At 40.0% G+C, this 16,307-nt stretch overlaps 1 protein-coding gene across 1 annotated transcript in view; it reads left to right on the forward strand.

The window, feature by feature from the left end:
- Positions 1–16,307, forward strand: part of LRRC2 (leucine rich repeat containing 2) — an 82,470-nt gene that overhangs the window by 47,914 nt on the left and 18,249 nt on the right. The window contains exon 5 of the mRNA XM_030567861.1: positions 1,343–1,479. Coding sequence (XP_030423721.1) covers positions 1,343–1,479 — 137 coding nt within the window. The remainder of the gene's footprint in view (positions 1–1,342; positions 1,480–16,307) is intronic.

Raw genomic sequence — 16,307 nt, forward strand, 5'->3', positions numbered from 1 at the left:
CCCATGCTCCCAGAACCATCCCTGCAGCTCCCATTGGCCAGGAATCCCTTGGCCCCACTGCCTAGGAGCCACTGCCAGAGGGATATGCTGATTGCTTTCAGGAGCTGCCCGAGGTAAGCACCCCCCCGGCCGGAGCCTGCACCCCTCACCACTCCTGCATCCAACCCCTCTCCCCCAGCCCAGAGACCATACCCCACACCTCCCTCTGGGAGGGAGTTTGGGTGCAGGAGAGGGTGTGGGATGTGGGCTCTGGGAGGGAGTTTGGGTGCGGGGTGTGGGTTCTGGGCTGGGGCAGGGGGGTTGGGTGCAGGAAGGGATGAGGGGTGTGGGCTGCGGCTGGGTGGCGCTTACCTTGGGCAGTTCCCGAAAGCGACCGGCATATCCCTTTGGCAGCAGCTCCTAGGCAGGGGGGCCAGGGGGTTTCTGCATGCTGCCCCTGCCCGCAGACACTACCCCCACAGCTCCCATTGGCCTCAGTTCCCAGCCAATGGGAGCTGCAGGGTTGGCTCTTGGGGCAGAGGCAGTGCATGGAGACTCCTTGCCTCCCTCACCCAAGGGCCGCAGGGATACTGGCCGCTTCTGGGAGCAGCACAGAGCCAGTGCAGATAGGTAGCCTGTTCCCCAGTGTGCTGGGAGGGAGAGGAGTTAAGGGAGGGAGAGGAGGAGTTTCTCAGTGGGGTCCGCGGACCCCCTGGAGTACCCTCAGGGCCCCCATTTTGAGAAATGCTTCCCTAATATATCATCAGTGCCTAAGATCCAGCTGACAGGGAGCATAGCTTTCAATAAAGCAAATAATGTAATAACTGTACATTCTCCTTGTCTTTCATATGAGATATGAGCACCAAAGTCATCAAGATTACATAAAAGAGTATATAATGCTTGATACTTGCCAGATGCAATTCTTGATGTCCTCCAATAAGTTTGGTGGCAGGAGAAATCAATGATGATAAAGGCCATGCGAATGGTCACAGCACTTTCCAGCCAAAAGGCAAACTCTTTATTCCCTTTTAGCAGTAATTGAGAGCCTAATTCTCACTTGATTCAGTTCCTGTTGAAGTCAATAGAAGTTTTGCCATTAATACCAATAGAAGCATGATCAGACCTTTTGTGAGATGCTGGGTCCTTTAAACTCCCATGGAACTCATTGGGAGTTGAGGGCATTCCATACGTTGAAGGACTGGGCCCATCGTGACTTCAGTGATGTTATGAACAATATTTATGCCTGAATACTTTTTTTTTTTAATTAACTGGCACATAGGGTGGCTGTTCCTTTGCTAACCTGAATAGACTTTTGATTCCTTTGTGCTTCTACCCTACTGATTTTAGCTTTTTATTTTAACAGGTGTTTTAAAACAACTGAAAGAACTCAATGTAAGTTTTAATAATTTGAAGAGCATCCCTCCAGAACTGGGAAACTGTGAGAATCTGGAAAAACTGGATTTGGCTGGAAATATAGAACTTACAGAGCTCCCATTTGAAGTAAGATCTCTAACTGCATTTCTTGTATCTGATTTATTTGGGCTATTAGATATTTCATCACATGCAGCATAAACAGAGATTCTTACAAACTGATTTCACACACCATCACATACTTCAACAATACAGTTTTAGTAGCAATGTCATTGAAAATATCTTAGAACAGAACAGGACATAACATCTGAGTGTCACTTGACAAATGGCTAAATCCTGCTTGCATTTGCTCTAGTGCATAAGGCTGGGAAAGGGGCCAAAAGGGATTTTGCATAATGTGGCTAAGGGAAGGCTGCTGTAGGCTTCTTGCCATGAAACACAAGTGTGTGTTGACAGCTTTATCCATGAAATGCCCCAAGTTGCAACCCCATGTATATTGGGTGTTGGTTTATTAAAGGAACACAGTGCTGTCCCAAGCCAATAATGCTGTATTCTTCCATGAGCAGCGAAAACTGATTGGCAGAAATGTAGATGCTTACATGACTCCTGAGGATCAGTAAGCTCTACTTACTACATTGTGATGGTCCATGGAGAGACACCCAGCCCTGCAACTGCAGTATATTCCTTAAGTTGGATGTGTGGTTGTCTACCCACTGCGTACACACCCAACAGGTGTTTGCTATTTAAGGCAGCAATTTGGTCGAAAATGTCTATGGTGAAATTAAATAAAGTTCCTAATTTCAATTTTAATCTAGAAATTTCCTGCATTTTGCTAATGTCCTCATCACTTCCATAAACCTAGAGATTTTTTAAACTTCTTGGTTCTGTTGTAGGTCAGATGTTTGGGTGGAAAGTAGGTGTTCAGTAGTGTAGTAAAGAGAAACTGAAGTGCACACAAGCCTGTCTCCCAGAGCCTCATGTCACAAGCAAACATTGCATATAGACATAAGTTATAATATCAGGCCAGCCAGCAAATCCCATGTGTGCCTGTCTCTCCGTCTTTATAATCTTTATCCTAGTGGTTAGGGTACCTGCCTGGGATGTAGGGGATCTAAATTTGAATCCCCATTCCAGACTTGAACTCAGATCTCCCCCACAACCCAGATGAGTGCTCTAACTACCAGGCTGTAGGCTATTCTGAGGTGACTGCAGTCAGTGTCTCCTGTTGAAGATGTTCCACTTTATGTAGCTACATAAATATTCATTGGGCCAGAGAGAAAAAGTGGTTAATGCACTCACTTGGGGGGTAGGATACATGGATTTAAATCTTCTCTGTCTGATTCAGATATACAGATAAATAGGCTATTTGCCTGGAAAAATTTAAATTTTAAACCACAGTTTTTTAAAGTAGTAACATTATCCTTCATAATGTAATACATGTCTGACATCTCATTGTTAGATGGGCATAAGATGGTAACTAGCGTGACCAGATGTCCCAATTTTTATAGGGACAGCCCCAATATCCAGGGCTTTGTCTTATATAGATTCCTATTACCCTCTCCCCCGTCCCTATTTTTCACACTTGCTGTCTGGTCACCCTAATGATTACTGGCAATAATTGCTTCTTCATGAATGAAAACTATTGAAATAACTTGAATTGTGTTTGGAACCTGAGAGAGACAGAGAAAGAAAGAGATTTTGAAATGCTTATAATACCTGAAAGAGAGGAACATATTTACTTCTGAAAATTACCAGTCGGGTGAAAAGAGTGATTCACAAGAGAAATATCACAAGCTCCAATATGGCTAGAGAGTACTCTGTATATGTGTGTGTGTGTGTGTATACAGAAAAATTACCCACAAAGGTATTTTTTATTAATATATTGTCATTTGGAAAGTTCAACTTTTATTTGACTTTCAAAATCCTTAAAAAAATCTTCCTTGGAAGGTTACAGAAATGTGCAACTTGAAGAAAGCAGGTAATATTCTCTACTGTAAAACTTGCCTGAGAGAAATAATGACAAACTTCAACACAGCAGAAATGATCAAAGTCTAATTTTACCTTGGTATTGTACATAGAATAATGGCCAGGGAGAACCTGATAATATATATGATGATAGATTCAGGGAGATTGATAACATGCCTGTAATTCAGTCAAGAGTTTCTGACAGTACCATAAAAAGTTTATGAGATCATCAGAACTCTGAGACTGAATTACATCTTCAGTAATCAGTCTCCCTACTCTCTTTCTATCAATTTTCTTTATGACAGCTGTAGAATATATAGAAGTTTTTGAGCTTTTAAAGCAATTTATTGAGGAATTTTATAAGAAGAGAATTCTGGATTTTTAAACAGATACAGAAAGAAAATATTACAAACTGACTGAATTAGAGGGGAAAAATTCAGTTGTGCGTGTTACATAATACTTGCTACCACTTTCTACATAGCAGTGGCAAAAGCATTGTCTGATAGTGGCAAACATTCAGTCTGATCTGCCTGCAATTCCATGTACAAATCATGCACTTGCACCCCCAAACACCCATTTGAGAACCAGCTGTCCAGTCTGAAGGCACCCACTGTGTTCTGGGACTGCAATATGTGTTCATGCATTTTTGCAGGTGCACCAGTTGCTTCTATTTTTAACATTTCATCCACAGTGACAAAGGATGTACATAGGCCCCAGAATTTGCAAGTCAGCTATATATGAAGTCAACAAATAACTGCTATATGTCAGGAATTTTCTGTAGTTTTTTATGAGGTCAAATACTGAGAGGTGCTGAGCACCTGCAACTCACATTTACTTCAGTGTAAGATCCAGCTGCTGGCAGATGTGCAGCACCTTTAAAGATAAGGACCATTAACAATATATGATGACTTAGGTCTTTTACATTTCATTTAGCTCTGTATACTGTATAGTATACCTTAGAAATCATATATAGTTAAGTCTTTTTTTCACAGAACAGCTCTGCTTGTACTCAAATAAACTGCTGTGTGAATGTTGATATCATTCTGGACTTTTTTATCATTATTCCATACCAAAAAATATCTTCCCAAAGCCCCCCAAAAGTCTATGTTAAAAGAACATTATGGTTGCAAACTCAAGAACTCAAAAGTTAGGGAATACCAGAATTAACACACACTTAATTCTGCCCCCTTTTCCAGATGCATTATGATACAGACCTTAACTACATGAGCTTATACTTTTTTTTCCACAGGTAACTTATGCTTGGAGCACTTTACTAGTGAAGGAATACTGGCATACTATTCTGGCCAATCGCTTGTAGTGTGCATGCAGATGCCACTATGAATGAAACTAGCTAGCTTGGTACAGGATAGATTTGCTGGTATGGCTGTATCTACATTAGGGGCTTCTGTATCTTGGCACCCTGTGTCAGTCAGGGATTACACCCCTGACTGACATAGCTCTGCTGACAGACGTTTGTAGCATAGACCTGGCACCAGCGTCAATAAGGACTGCTTTGTGTGAGTTAGAGTTGGTAGGATCATGTGGCTCTCATTCTCTATCCTCGCTAATGGGCAAGTCCTCACAAAGTATCATAGATTCATTGTCTTCTATGGAGCTGTGACAATTGATACCAGCTGGTGATCTGCCCTATGATGTCTTCTTTCCCTCAGAATCATGTTCTCTTCACATTTGGATGTATCTGGACTAGAAAGAAAGATTTGTTTATTTATTTACTTTACAAATACCACCACCACCCAACATTTTGCTAACACATTTTAATGAACACATTTTAAAGGTCTCACGCAGACAGCACAAATTATATTTTAATATGTCTTATCTGGTTCAGGTGAAACCAAGCTAAGACTACAAAGCTAAATTTTTTTAAAAATGTTTTTATTCTAGTCTAGACATACTTTTTGTGTGCATATACAACAAAGTGAAAACAGCTTGAATCCTAGTGTCTGAAGCTCTGGGATTCAAGCGACAATGACTTGAAATCCCAGCACTTCAGATCCTAGATTTCAAGTAATTTTAACTCAGCTCTGTACACACACAGAGTGAGGCAGAAAACAATGCAGGATGGAGGGGTAATTTTTGCCATGTGCCTTTAAAACAAGCCAAGAAAATCTTCTTCCAAAAGCTATGGCATCTCTGATTGCATGTCACAGGCACTCCCTAGGTAGTTGGCTCTCTGTATTATTTCATAACAGTGTTCTTTACTAGGATAATAAAGATACATTGTGGTTAAGACACAGAACCGAAAGTCTGGAGATTGAGATTCCATCACAAATTTCTTGTATTACCTAGAACAAGACATTTGTGCTCAGGTGTTTGTGCCTCAGTTTCCTTCTATGTGAAATGGGAATTATAATACTCACCTACATTGCAGGGGGATTGTAAAGATAAATTAATTAATGATCACAATGTACTCTGAGACTCTAATAAGGAATGCACTATATATACATAATTCTTCTCTCGTTGACACTTTTGTCAATCAGGAGTAACTCTATTGAAGTCTATGGAGTAAAATGTGTATGAGAGAAGAATTAAGACCAAGAGATATGAAGTATTATTCTAACTAACTTTTGAATCTAGATGCTGTTGATATGTTGTTACACATTGTGCAATTAATTTGTTTTCTTAGGAATTATAGATAAGACTGTAAATTAAATACATGCCATAGTGTGCATTCATATATTTGGGTATGTAGAAAAACTGATCTGACTTCAATCCTAAGTGTACTGCTTTCAGAAGGTGATACTTTCAACTATTATGTTACTGCATCACACAATCACCATTTCCAATGCTGCAACAGCTCTTCTTAAGTACTCTTTCTGTGCTAGTATTTCACAGTGATACCTGCACTACGTGGAAGGGCCAAATCTCTAGTCAGTTCAAACTCCCTTGCCTTTGAGGCATTCCTTTTACTTATTTTATTTATTATAATTAATTCAGTCCATCTCTGATACGAAATATTAAGCAGCTACTTTAGATTTGCTGTTCAAGAAAATCAAATTTCAAAAAGGTTAACGGAGGGTGCGGCATAGTGTTCTGAACTTCTTATGCAGTGAATAGTGAATGCTGCTGTTAGGAGGGATCCCAGCAGGTTACTTGGACATCCCTTTGTGCAGCCTGAACAACGCAGAGTGAGTGAAATGGGGTCGAGACTGCTCCTGCTCCAGCATATGAATATTTTGTCAGAGAAGAGCATCCTAAAATATCATGAGAGGGAGTGAAAAGAATGTGTGTGTATATATATAATATCTTGAACACTTGAATAAATTAACCAAAATTAGTAAATTTAGCTCTAAGCAACATAAGGAATCATAGTGTGGTTTGTTAATTTTTAACATGAGGTGTAACACTTCTGCAGAGTGAGCGTGTGTGTGTGCGTGCATGCACCTCTGTGTTTTCATGTGCATGCATATGTATTTTAAATGTATTACTTAATATCCAGCCTCCAAAGTTCAGAGGACTGGGAGATCATTTTCTTTTTGGCATGCCATAATCTCAGTGTAACAGGTGGTAATCTTGTTTTGCATTATTGCTGCACAGATGGGTTCAAATAAACTGGAAACATTGGTCAACAGTTTCCCAGAGGCCTCCTTACTTTAATCACCCAGAAAGGAAAAAGGCCCACCTTTCCTTTTAACTTCACCTTCCTGTTTTATTTTTCCTTGATCAGACATGTTACTAGCCTGTTCACCTTTTACAAGATGCAAGACTTTTATCTTGTTACAGGAGTTTTGCTGAGTAAGGAGTGAAGTATTGGATCATAAGTAAAAAATGAACTTTATTAGTGCCCAAATCATTTGAGTTTGGTTTGTCCATGCACAGGTTCAGAACCACAAAACTATGTGCATTGGCTATTACTTTTGTGAGGAGGTAGCAAGTCAGTGGCAAAAGGCCTACTGTGGGTAAAATCCAGCTTCTACTGAAATCTGTTGCGATGGGACCAGCATTTCAGTGTATGTTTTGCAGTTTAAGAAAGGTACAGTTGCTTAGCCTTGCTGACTTTCTGTTTGAGAGAATTTTATCTTGCTTTGGTTCTTTGTTCAATGCACATACTCACCTGCAAAGATTAAAGCTTTTTGGATGGCAAATCCACCTAACGCTCATGCCAAGTTTCACACTATCGTAGCATTTGCCAAAATGCTGTCAATCTAAGGTAAGGAACAGCTGCTTTGTGGAACTGGCATGAGATACAATACCAGACATTAGCAGGAGTGTGTGAAAATCGAAAGGGGTGGGTGCAAAGGTGTTATGTATCGGAGGAGATAGACAAAGGCATTAGCACTGCATGAGTTCTTATAAATGTTTTGAAAAGACAAGAAAGTATGGAAGGACATGCAAATGTGTTAGGAAACAGGATTATGTAGTTAGACAAAGGAATGTCTGCATCAGTTGATGTAGTTCTTGACCATTTGATTAAAAAATCTTATAATTAATATAACATCACTTCAAAGACATTGCATTCTCTACCAGAGCAAGTCATTTGACAGTAATAGCTCTGCCTTGTTAGAGAACTGATCCCTGTATACCTTTGTATTGTGATACCAGTGACCTTTACTTTCCACTTGAATTTTAAACAAAAGTAGCATCTCCTTCTACAAGCAGAGTTTAAATGGCACCAAAACCTTTGTATAGACAAAGGATTATTAGTGGTGACCAAATGCTACCAAAAACTGAGCAAAAGGGAATTATGTGAACATTAGAATGTCACTAATTCATTATAAAAATGTGGATTTAATTTTAAAAAAGTTTTGTTCCCTGTTAATAAGGAGTGGGGGTTTTCAACAGTGTTCAGCCTTGGCCCAACCCTGCTGTCTTTTAAAGTCAAAAGTTAAACTTTGTTACGGGAGTTTTGCCTGAGTAAGGAGTGAAGTATTAAATCATAAGTAAAGAATGAACAATTCAGTAGCAGGAAAAGTTAAAGCAGCTCTGAGTGCTTGTGAAAATCTTACCCTCAAATGTTATCTAGTCACATAAGCTAGAAAATCAGAGCCAGGTTCTGCCTGATCCATAAATAGGTGTTCAGTGGTCGGAGAGGGAATGCAGAACTTTCCCTTATTTGCATGGCCTGCATAAAGAGAAACAGGGACTGCTTCCTCTGTCTCTTTCTTCCCCTGGGGATGTACAGCACCTCAAGGGGGTGAAGAGGGTTAGAGAAAAAGCAAGTCACTTCTCCACAGTGGCCCATAGAGTGAAACTAATGAAGTGGAAAGGATAACGTAACTGGTTCCTGATCATGATTGGAGTTTCTGGGCAGTGCCAAATATTAAATAGGAAATGTATTAAATTAATTACTGAGTACATTCATCTCGGTTATCTGCTAATTACAGGCTAGTTACATGATTACAAGTTAAATTTTTATAGCTGTCAGCAACATTTAATACTGTTAACCATGAATTTCTGTATATCCTCAACAGACTCTTGTGAGGGTGGACAGGAAGATGAGATCAGTGCTATCAGTCAGCAGATGATGCAAAGTGTCAGTGGTTGCAGATGGTGCACTGTGGGCTTAAATTCTCTCAGCTGAGCCTGGGGCTTGCTGGGTATGCCCAGTTAATGAGCCTAGTTGGGCTATGGCAGAATTGCCTGATTTGCTGGTCTGGCCTGTTGGCTGGAAGGAGCCATCAGGTGTGCATTTAAGCTCAGCAGTAGTGGTGGCAGGCTGCTGGAAACATAATGTTTACTCCTGCAGCTGCAGTTGCTTCTGTGCTGCCTTGTTCCCAGTTCCGCTTCTGCCTTATTTCCTCACTAGCTTCAGCCTTGCTGCCTTGCTCCTGTTCTGACTCCTGATTGCTGGCAGTGGCTTTGAACTTTGGCTCTGTTTGTGGCCTCTGTGATGCTCTGGAGTTTCACCTAGAGCATTAAGGGGTTCTGTCATTGCCTGCCCTGGAGCCCTGGGTACTTCTGTCTGTGTGGCTTTGGCTCAGAGCCCTGACACTAGCAACCTTTCTACAATACAATATTCTCACCCTGGCTTCCATCAGCCTGGTTACTCCTTGCAGAGTGACAGCAACAGCCTTTCCAGTCCCAAGTCTGTCCAAAACCACCACCCTTGCAGTGTCCAGTCCCTCTCACTGGATACTCAGAAATTATTACATTCACTGCCTCCAAAGAGACAGAGCTCACATCAGCCTGTTAGTTTAGCTGAGGATTTCATCCTTCAGTTTCATACACAAAACTGAAATGGTTTTGTAATAAAACAAGAATGTTTTTTAACAAAGAACAGAAATTTGAATGACAATAAGTAAGAATAGAAGACGCAGATATGGTTACAGTGAAACAAAACAGAACACACTTTTTTGTGGCTAAAACAACTTCAGCAAGTTACAATCTTTGTCTAAGCAGGTTTCTCACCTATAGTCAGTTCCAGCTACTCTCGGTTTTCAGGCCAAGAGGATCCACTCTTCATGAGCTCAAGGGGCGCTGCTTCCCCTTTGTCCCTTTGTCCTCCTTTTTTTTTTTGATTTTGCTTATATTTCCCAAAGTCTATTGTCTCTGTTTCAAGAGCCAGAAAGCATCCTGGGAATGCAGGCTCCATCCCTGTCATGATCATTAAGCGGTCTTCTCCCTCTTAAGCTTGATGGCTTAGTTTAACTTGCATGTAGATGTACTTTTCATTGTCCTCCTGAGGTTTTACCTGTCTACATTGGAGACACTGGAAAACAGGCAAAACAATGTTCTTTGTCTTGGATAGGTAGGTTTTATACAATGCTTGCTAAACACCTTTTAAGAACATATTTTCAACACAGATCTAAAATTCTTTATACACCGCTGGTACATACATCACACAATATAGACTAATAGACTAATAGGTCAGAAGGGACCAATCTGATCATCTAGTCTGACCTCCTGCACAAGGCAGGCCACAGAACCCCACCCATCCAATTTTATAACAACCCCTATCCCAGGATCGAGTTATTGAAATCTTCAAAACTGGTTTGAAGACCTCAAGCTGCAGAGAAACCACCAGCAAGCGACCCGTGCCCCATATTATTCATGACCAATGTGTTATCAGTTTGCATATCACAGAATCATAGAAGATTAGGGTTGGAAGAGACCTCAGGAGGTCATCCAGTCTAACCCCCTGCTCAAAGCAGGACCAACCCCAACTAAATCATATGACACCCCACTAAATATGACAACTCACCTGACACCTTTTAGATACAGATTATATCAACAGTGTGTTGAGGCAATGAGTATGTCAGGCTTGATGTGCGTTATAATTTGATGTGCCCTCTGCCAGTTGGTAATGAAAGGCTCCCAGCCTCTGACTACCGCTGAACTGACCTCCTGGCCTGACTGCCCTTGTCCCAGTTCGTGATACACAGCTCCATATTATTTTTCCATTTTACCTGGATGATGCCATGTCTGTACTTTTTCAGTGTCAGGCAAAGATTGGGACTTAAAGGTGAACAAGTTGGCTGAGGCTGAGCCTACATATAATGGAAGTGATGTTAGTGGCTTGGTGGAAGTAGATTGAAGTCATAGTAGATTGGTTACTGCTCCTGTTTTTGAAGAAGTTTGTCATAAGAACATAAGAATGTCCATACGGGGTCAGACCAATGGTCCATCTAGCCCAGTAATGCCAGATAGGTCAAAGGGAATGAACAGAACAAGGCAATTATCAAGTGTCCATGCACTGTGCAAGAGTTTTACAACTGTGGGTGAGTCCAAGAAGGCATTGTTTGCTAAAAGTGAAGGCTTCTGTCTATGTCTGATTAGGTGGATGTTGTGAACTTTTCTTTTCCATCTTCTGCCTCATTTCCTCATTGTCTATCTGTGGTCAGCTTCATTCTCCTTTTCCCTCTTTATGTTTCCCTCAATCCTTATATCTTTTCCTCTCCTCTCAGCACCTAGCAGGAGACACCCAGTACCTCTCAGAGCTGAGCCTTGTAATATATCAGAAGTGACATGGAAAGGACAATGAATCTCATATTATGAAATTAATGGCTGGTAAATTTAGAACAAATGTAAAGAAATGCTTCTTCATGCAGCCGATAGGCAGCCTATGAAATTCACTGCCACAGCGTGCCATTGAGCCAGTTATTGTGGCTGAATATTAGAAAGTAATTTTATGAACAATATCATTTATAGTTATGCAGGCTATGATAAGGTTAATAAAATCTTATTCTTCAGGTTATAAGCAGATCACTTCAGGGATAAAAGATTTTTGTCACTATGTAAAGCTTTGCAAAATTGATGTTGGATATTTTTGTTTTATTGGTTTTTTTCCCCTTTCTCTGACATATCAGGTATTGGCCACTGCTAGAGGCAGTCTGTTGGACTGGATATGGACTGATCTGCTATTGCTAATCCTATGTTGCAATGCTTTTACTAGAATGAATTAGTAGTTAGATATTTGGAAGGTCAGATGTGTGTATCTTAGCCCCTGTTCCACCAGTTGTGCTTTTGTTGCAGTTGTTGTTTATTTCTGGGGCAGGAAAAGGATTAAAGAAACTACTTTTCCCTGAAACTACTTTTAATATAATTGAAAGATTTTCATCCTCCGAAGCTGGCACCGAGACCTCAGAATATTACGTAATACAAAATGGCTAGATGAAAAGATGGCTAGAGGCAACGAAAAAATTTACAGGAACTCGATTGAAGGACCTACTGTTGCAGTTAAGAACAAATGGAGTCCAGGAGCTAGAGTACAATTTAAAAAACTGAGGTTCTTAGAGAACAAATCACCTTATTGTTTCCCAATGATCATACAACACTATCAAAACAGATCTTGAAAGTTGAACAGGCTGTTAAAAATAACTTGGGAAGCAGAGTGGTCTGAACGGATGTGTCATAGGACTAAGAATCAGGAAACCTGGGTTTTATGAAGAGACTTTTACTCTATTTGTATAGCACCTAGCACAATGGGACCCAGATCTCAGTTAGGAGCCTTTATGTGCTACTGTAAGAGAAAAAAAATATTTTACTAAGAATCAGATTTTCAAAAGAGCTCAGCACTCAACGGCTCTCAGTCAGACACCTTAATTAAGTGGACAGATTTTCAAAAGTGTTGCAATGCCATTGAGATGTCAGCTTCTGAAGATGAAAATAATGGGGACCACTGGGTGTGGCAGACTCTTCTGAAAATCTGGCTATTTTGTTTAGGTTCCCAAATGAGAGTTGCACATTTTCAAAAATCTGAACTTCATTGTAGAAGCTGAACACTTTTGAAAATCTGGCTCTAAATTTAAGAGCAGGGGGCATCAACATTAATTTGGTGCTGTTGACTGTAAGAAGCATGGGGGATCCATAAATTGTCTAGAACTACTGCTTTAATGCAGTGATGTTATCTTATAAGAAGATAAACAGCAAACAATCAATTACGTACATTTTTAATTTCCCGAGTTTCCATTGACTGTGGCACAGAATTTTAAAATTGTATAAAGGAGCTTGTGCATCTCCTGTGAAGGAAGCCATGATCTGGTCTCTCCTGACTGCTCTCCAACTTTACTGCAGAAAGGAATGCATTCATGGGAAAACAAAGAGGAGTCAGTGTTTTGAAATGTGATTTTTGTTTTCTTAGGCCTCAGTCCAGTACATCACTTAAGCATATGCTTAATTTTAATGGAAGCAGTCCTATTGCAGTTAGCAAATGCTTTGCTGATTCAAGGTCTTATTTCTACAGTGAATGCTAATCATATCTATATCTTCACCCCAGAAGAGACCTCAAAGATTTTAGTCCAAATGAATTGATGAATTAGTAATAAATTCAGAATTTAGATACATAGGATTATTATCCAGATCAGATAAGTCATTCATTTAGTTCAATATCCAATCTGACTGTGGCTTCTAACAAATTCCTGAAAAGGTTGTGTTCCTATCATGGATTATAATGGAATAACCAGCCCCTTGGAGAAATGTTTTCCAGGTAGTGGTTGACTTATGTCCTGGAGCATAAAGGTTTATATCCCATATTTTTCTATCCTGTCTAATGTACCTGTGAATGTTTTCATTATCTGTATAAATGTCAAATCCTCTTCAGAATTCTGCTACACTCTTAGACTCAGTAATACACTTATAAAGTTTGTGGACAATACCAAGCTGGGAGGGGTTGCAAGTGCTTTGGAGGATAGGATTATAATTCAAAATGATCTGGACAAACTGGAGAAATGGTCTGAAGTAAATAGGATGAAATTCAATAAGGACAAATGCAAAGTACTCCATTTAGGAAAGAACACTCAGTTTAACACATACAAAATGGAAAATGACTGCCTAGGAAGGAGTACTGCGGATCTAGGGGTCATAGTGGACCACAAGCTAAATATGAGTCAACTGTGTAACGTGTTGCAGAAAAACCAAACATCAGTCTGGGATGTATTAGCAAGAGTGTTGTAAGCAAGATGTGAGAAGTTATTCTTCCTCTCTACTTCACGCTGATTATGCCTCAGCTGGAGTATTGTGTCCAATTCTGGGCACCACATTTCAGGAAAGATATGGACAAATTGGAGAAAGTCGAGAGGAGAGCAACAAAAATGATTAAAAGTCTAGAAAACATGATCTATGAAGGAAGATTGGATTTGTTTAGTCTGGAAAAGAGAAGCCTGAGAGGGGACATGATAACTGTTTTCAAGTATATAGAAGGTTGTTACAAGGAGGGGGAAGAAAAATTGTTCTTCTTAACCACTTAGGATAGGACAAGAAGCCATGGACTTAAATGGGCAGCAAGGGAGCAAGGTTTAGGCTGGACATCAGGAAAAACTTCCTAACTGTCAGGGGGGTGAAGCACTGGAATAAATTGCCTAGGGAAGTTGTGGAATGTCCATCACTGGAGATTTTTAAGAGCAGGTTAGACAAACAGCTGTCAGGGATGGTCTAGATAATACTTAGTCCTGCCATAAGTGCAGGGGACTGGACTAGATGATCTCTTGAGGTCCCTTCTAGTCCTATGATTCTATATCAGTGAATTCCATAGGTTAATTATGTAAAGAAAACTATTTCCTTTTATCAGTTTAAATTTATTGCTTTTTGGATTCATTGAATCCTTCTTGTTCTTATGGTTATAAGGGAATATATATAGGAGCAGCTGATTTACCATTTTTCTATTGTTCACTGTTCTGAAAATTTCTTTTTTATTCATCAGCTCTTTAAACTAAAGTGTTATCGTCTTTTAAATTTTTCCTCAGCTTGATTGAGATCTTTGGGTATTACTGCAATGCAAATATTCAGTAAAGATGATAGAAAAAATTTCTTTCCATTCCTCTGATCATTTTTGTTGTTCATCCCTGGACCCCTTCTATTTTTGCTGTATCTTTCTTGGAGACAGAGTGACCAGACATGAACATAGTATTGCAGGTCAAGATGTGCTATTGATATATATAGTGACACTATAATAATTTCACTGTTCTAGTATATTCCACTCCTTATGTATTAAAGTAGTATTTTCTTTGACCACCAGTGTACATTGAACAGAAGTTTTCATTCACCTGAATAATTATCTTTCCATCCCTCCTGGGTTCCAGTTAATTTAGTAATCGGCAATGTGCATGTTAGTAACTGACATTATTTCTTCCAGTTTATATTTGTCAACACTGAATTTCCTATACCATCATGAAAACTCAAATATTTCAGATATGTACCATTAATCATATTAATTTTGTTCACTTAAGTATTTGTTCATTATCCACAGTTTCCTCCCCCAACCCCATGTTCTGATATATTCATGCTACACTGTAGGTATTATTGAAATGCTATCTGCACAGAAAATATTCTGTGACAGTATACAAATTATACACAATCATGCAGAACTATTCAATTGGCTAATACAGATTAATGCTTATGGGAATACACATCATCAGCAATTGCACAGAGATAAGCAAAGAAAAGTTTAGGCAACACATTAGAAAAAGGTTCCTAAAAGTGAGAGGATATGGGTAGAGAAATAGACTTTTTGGAAGATGCGTATGGACACAGTACAAAACTAGCAGCCTGTGGGATGAGTGGCTAAGGTAGTTTTGAGCCTCGGCTCATCTGGGGGTTGGAGAAGCTCCTAACATATCTTAGACAGCAAGTTATAGCTGCCTCTCTGAACTGCCCGATGGGTGACAGCACTATTTGGAATTTCTGCTGCAACGTGTGCTGTGATTCCACCTCAAGGTGCCTCTCCCACCCTTGGCATGCCCCCTACACCAGGGCTTATGAGGAGGTCCTTGGAAGGCAGCCTTCTTGTTGTCTCTGCAGTGTCTGTGCTGGAGAAAACCACTCTCAGCTGGAACTGAGTTTTTTTTAGGACCCCTTTATACTGCTCCAGACCTTTAATTGGGGTAAAAGAGCCAGCGCGGGGGTGAGGACCTCACTCATTGGTTTTACATAGGAATATTCATACAACTGTATGTAATTCTGTTTGATTCACTGCTCCTCCTGCCATATACAGATTGCTTGTTCAGGGCTGAACCAGCTGGCTAAATATTGAGCCAGATAATTTATTATTATTTTATTTATTATTTATTTATCACTAATCTAAAGAAGTAAATGTTCTAGCATCTACATCAATTGTATTTCAATCAGCAGACATTTGTAACAAATGAATATGTAATTCTAATAATACAAGGTATTCTGTGGTCTGTTTGTGTTTTAGGGATATAGCCCCAAGTTAGGGTGATGCAGAGTGGCAGTGACCCAGTGGGAGTTGCTGGAGGCTTTGTGCTGAGGGCCAGCTCCCTCGTTTACAAGAAGGTCCTTGTTAGGCAGCGTTATGATGATCATGATCACTGTGCCACCTGTTGAGAGGGGGAAATGTGCACACTCTTCTTCAACCAGCCAGTTCTCCAGGCCAGGGCAGAGATGGGTGGAGCCATAGTTCCATCTCCTCTGAATCCCGTAGTGCGTGGTACATGCCTTATGGAGTTTTTATGCATGCATACAGGGGCAGGATATAAAGAAACCTGTTACATGTTTCAAATATTGAGAATTATGTGGAGAGAAAAAGAAGAATGCAGGATAATAAACAGGATAGATGAGATGAAAACATTCCATGGTAG

Source organism: Gopherus evgoodei, chromosome 6 (assembly GCF_007399415.2).
Source record: "Gopherus evgoodei ecotype Sinaloan lineage chromosome 6, rGopEvg1_v1.p, whole genome shotgun sequence".
In the NCBI taxonomy this organism is placed as follows: Eukaryota; Metazoa; Chordata; order Testudines; family Testudinidae; genus Gopherus; species Gopherus evgoodei.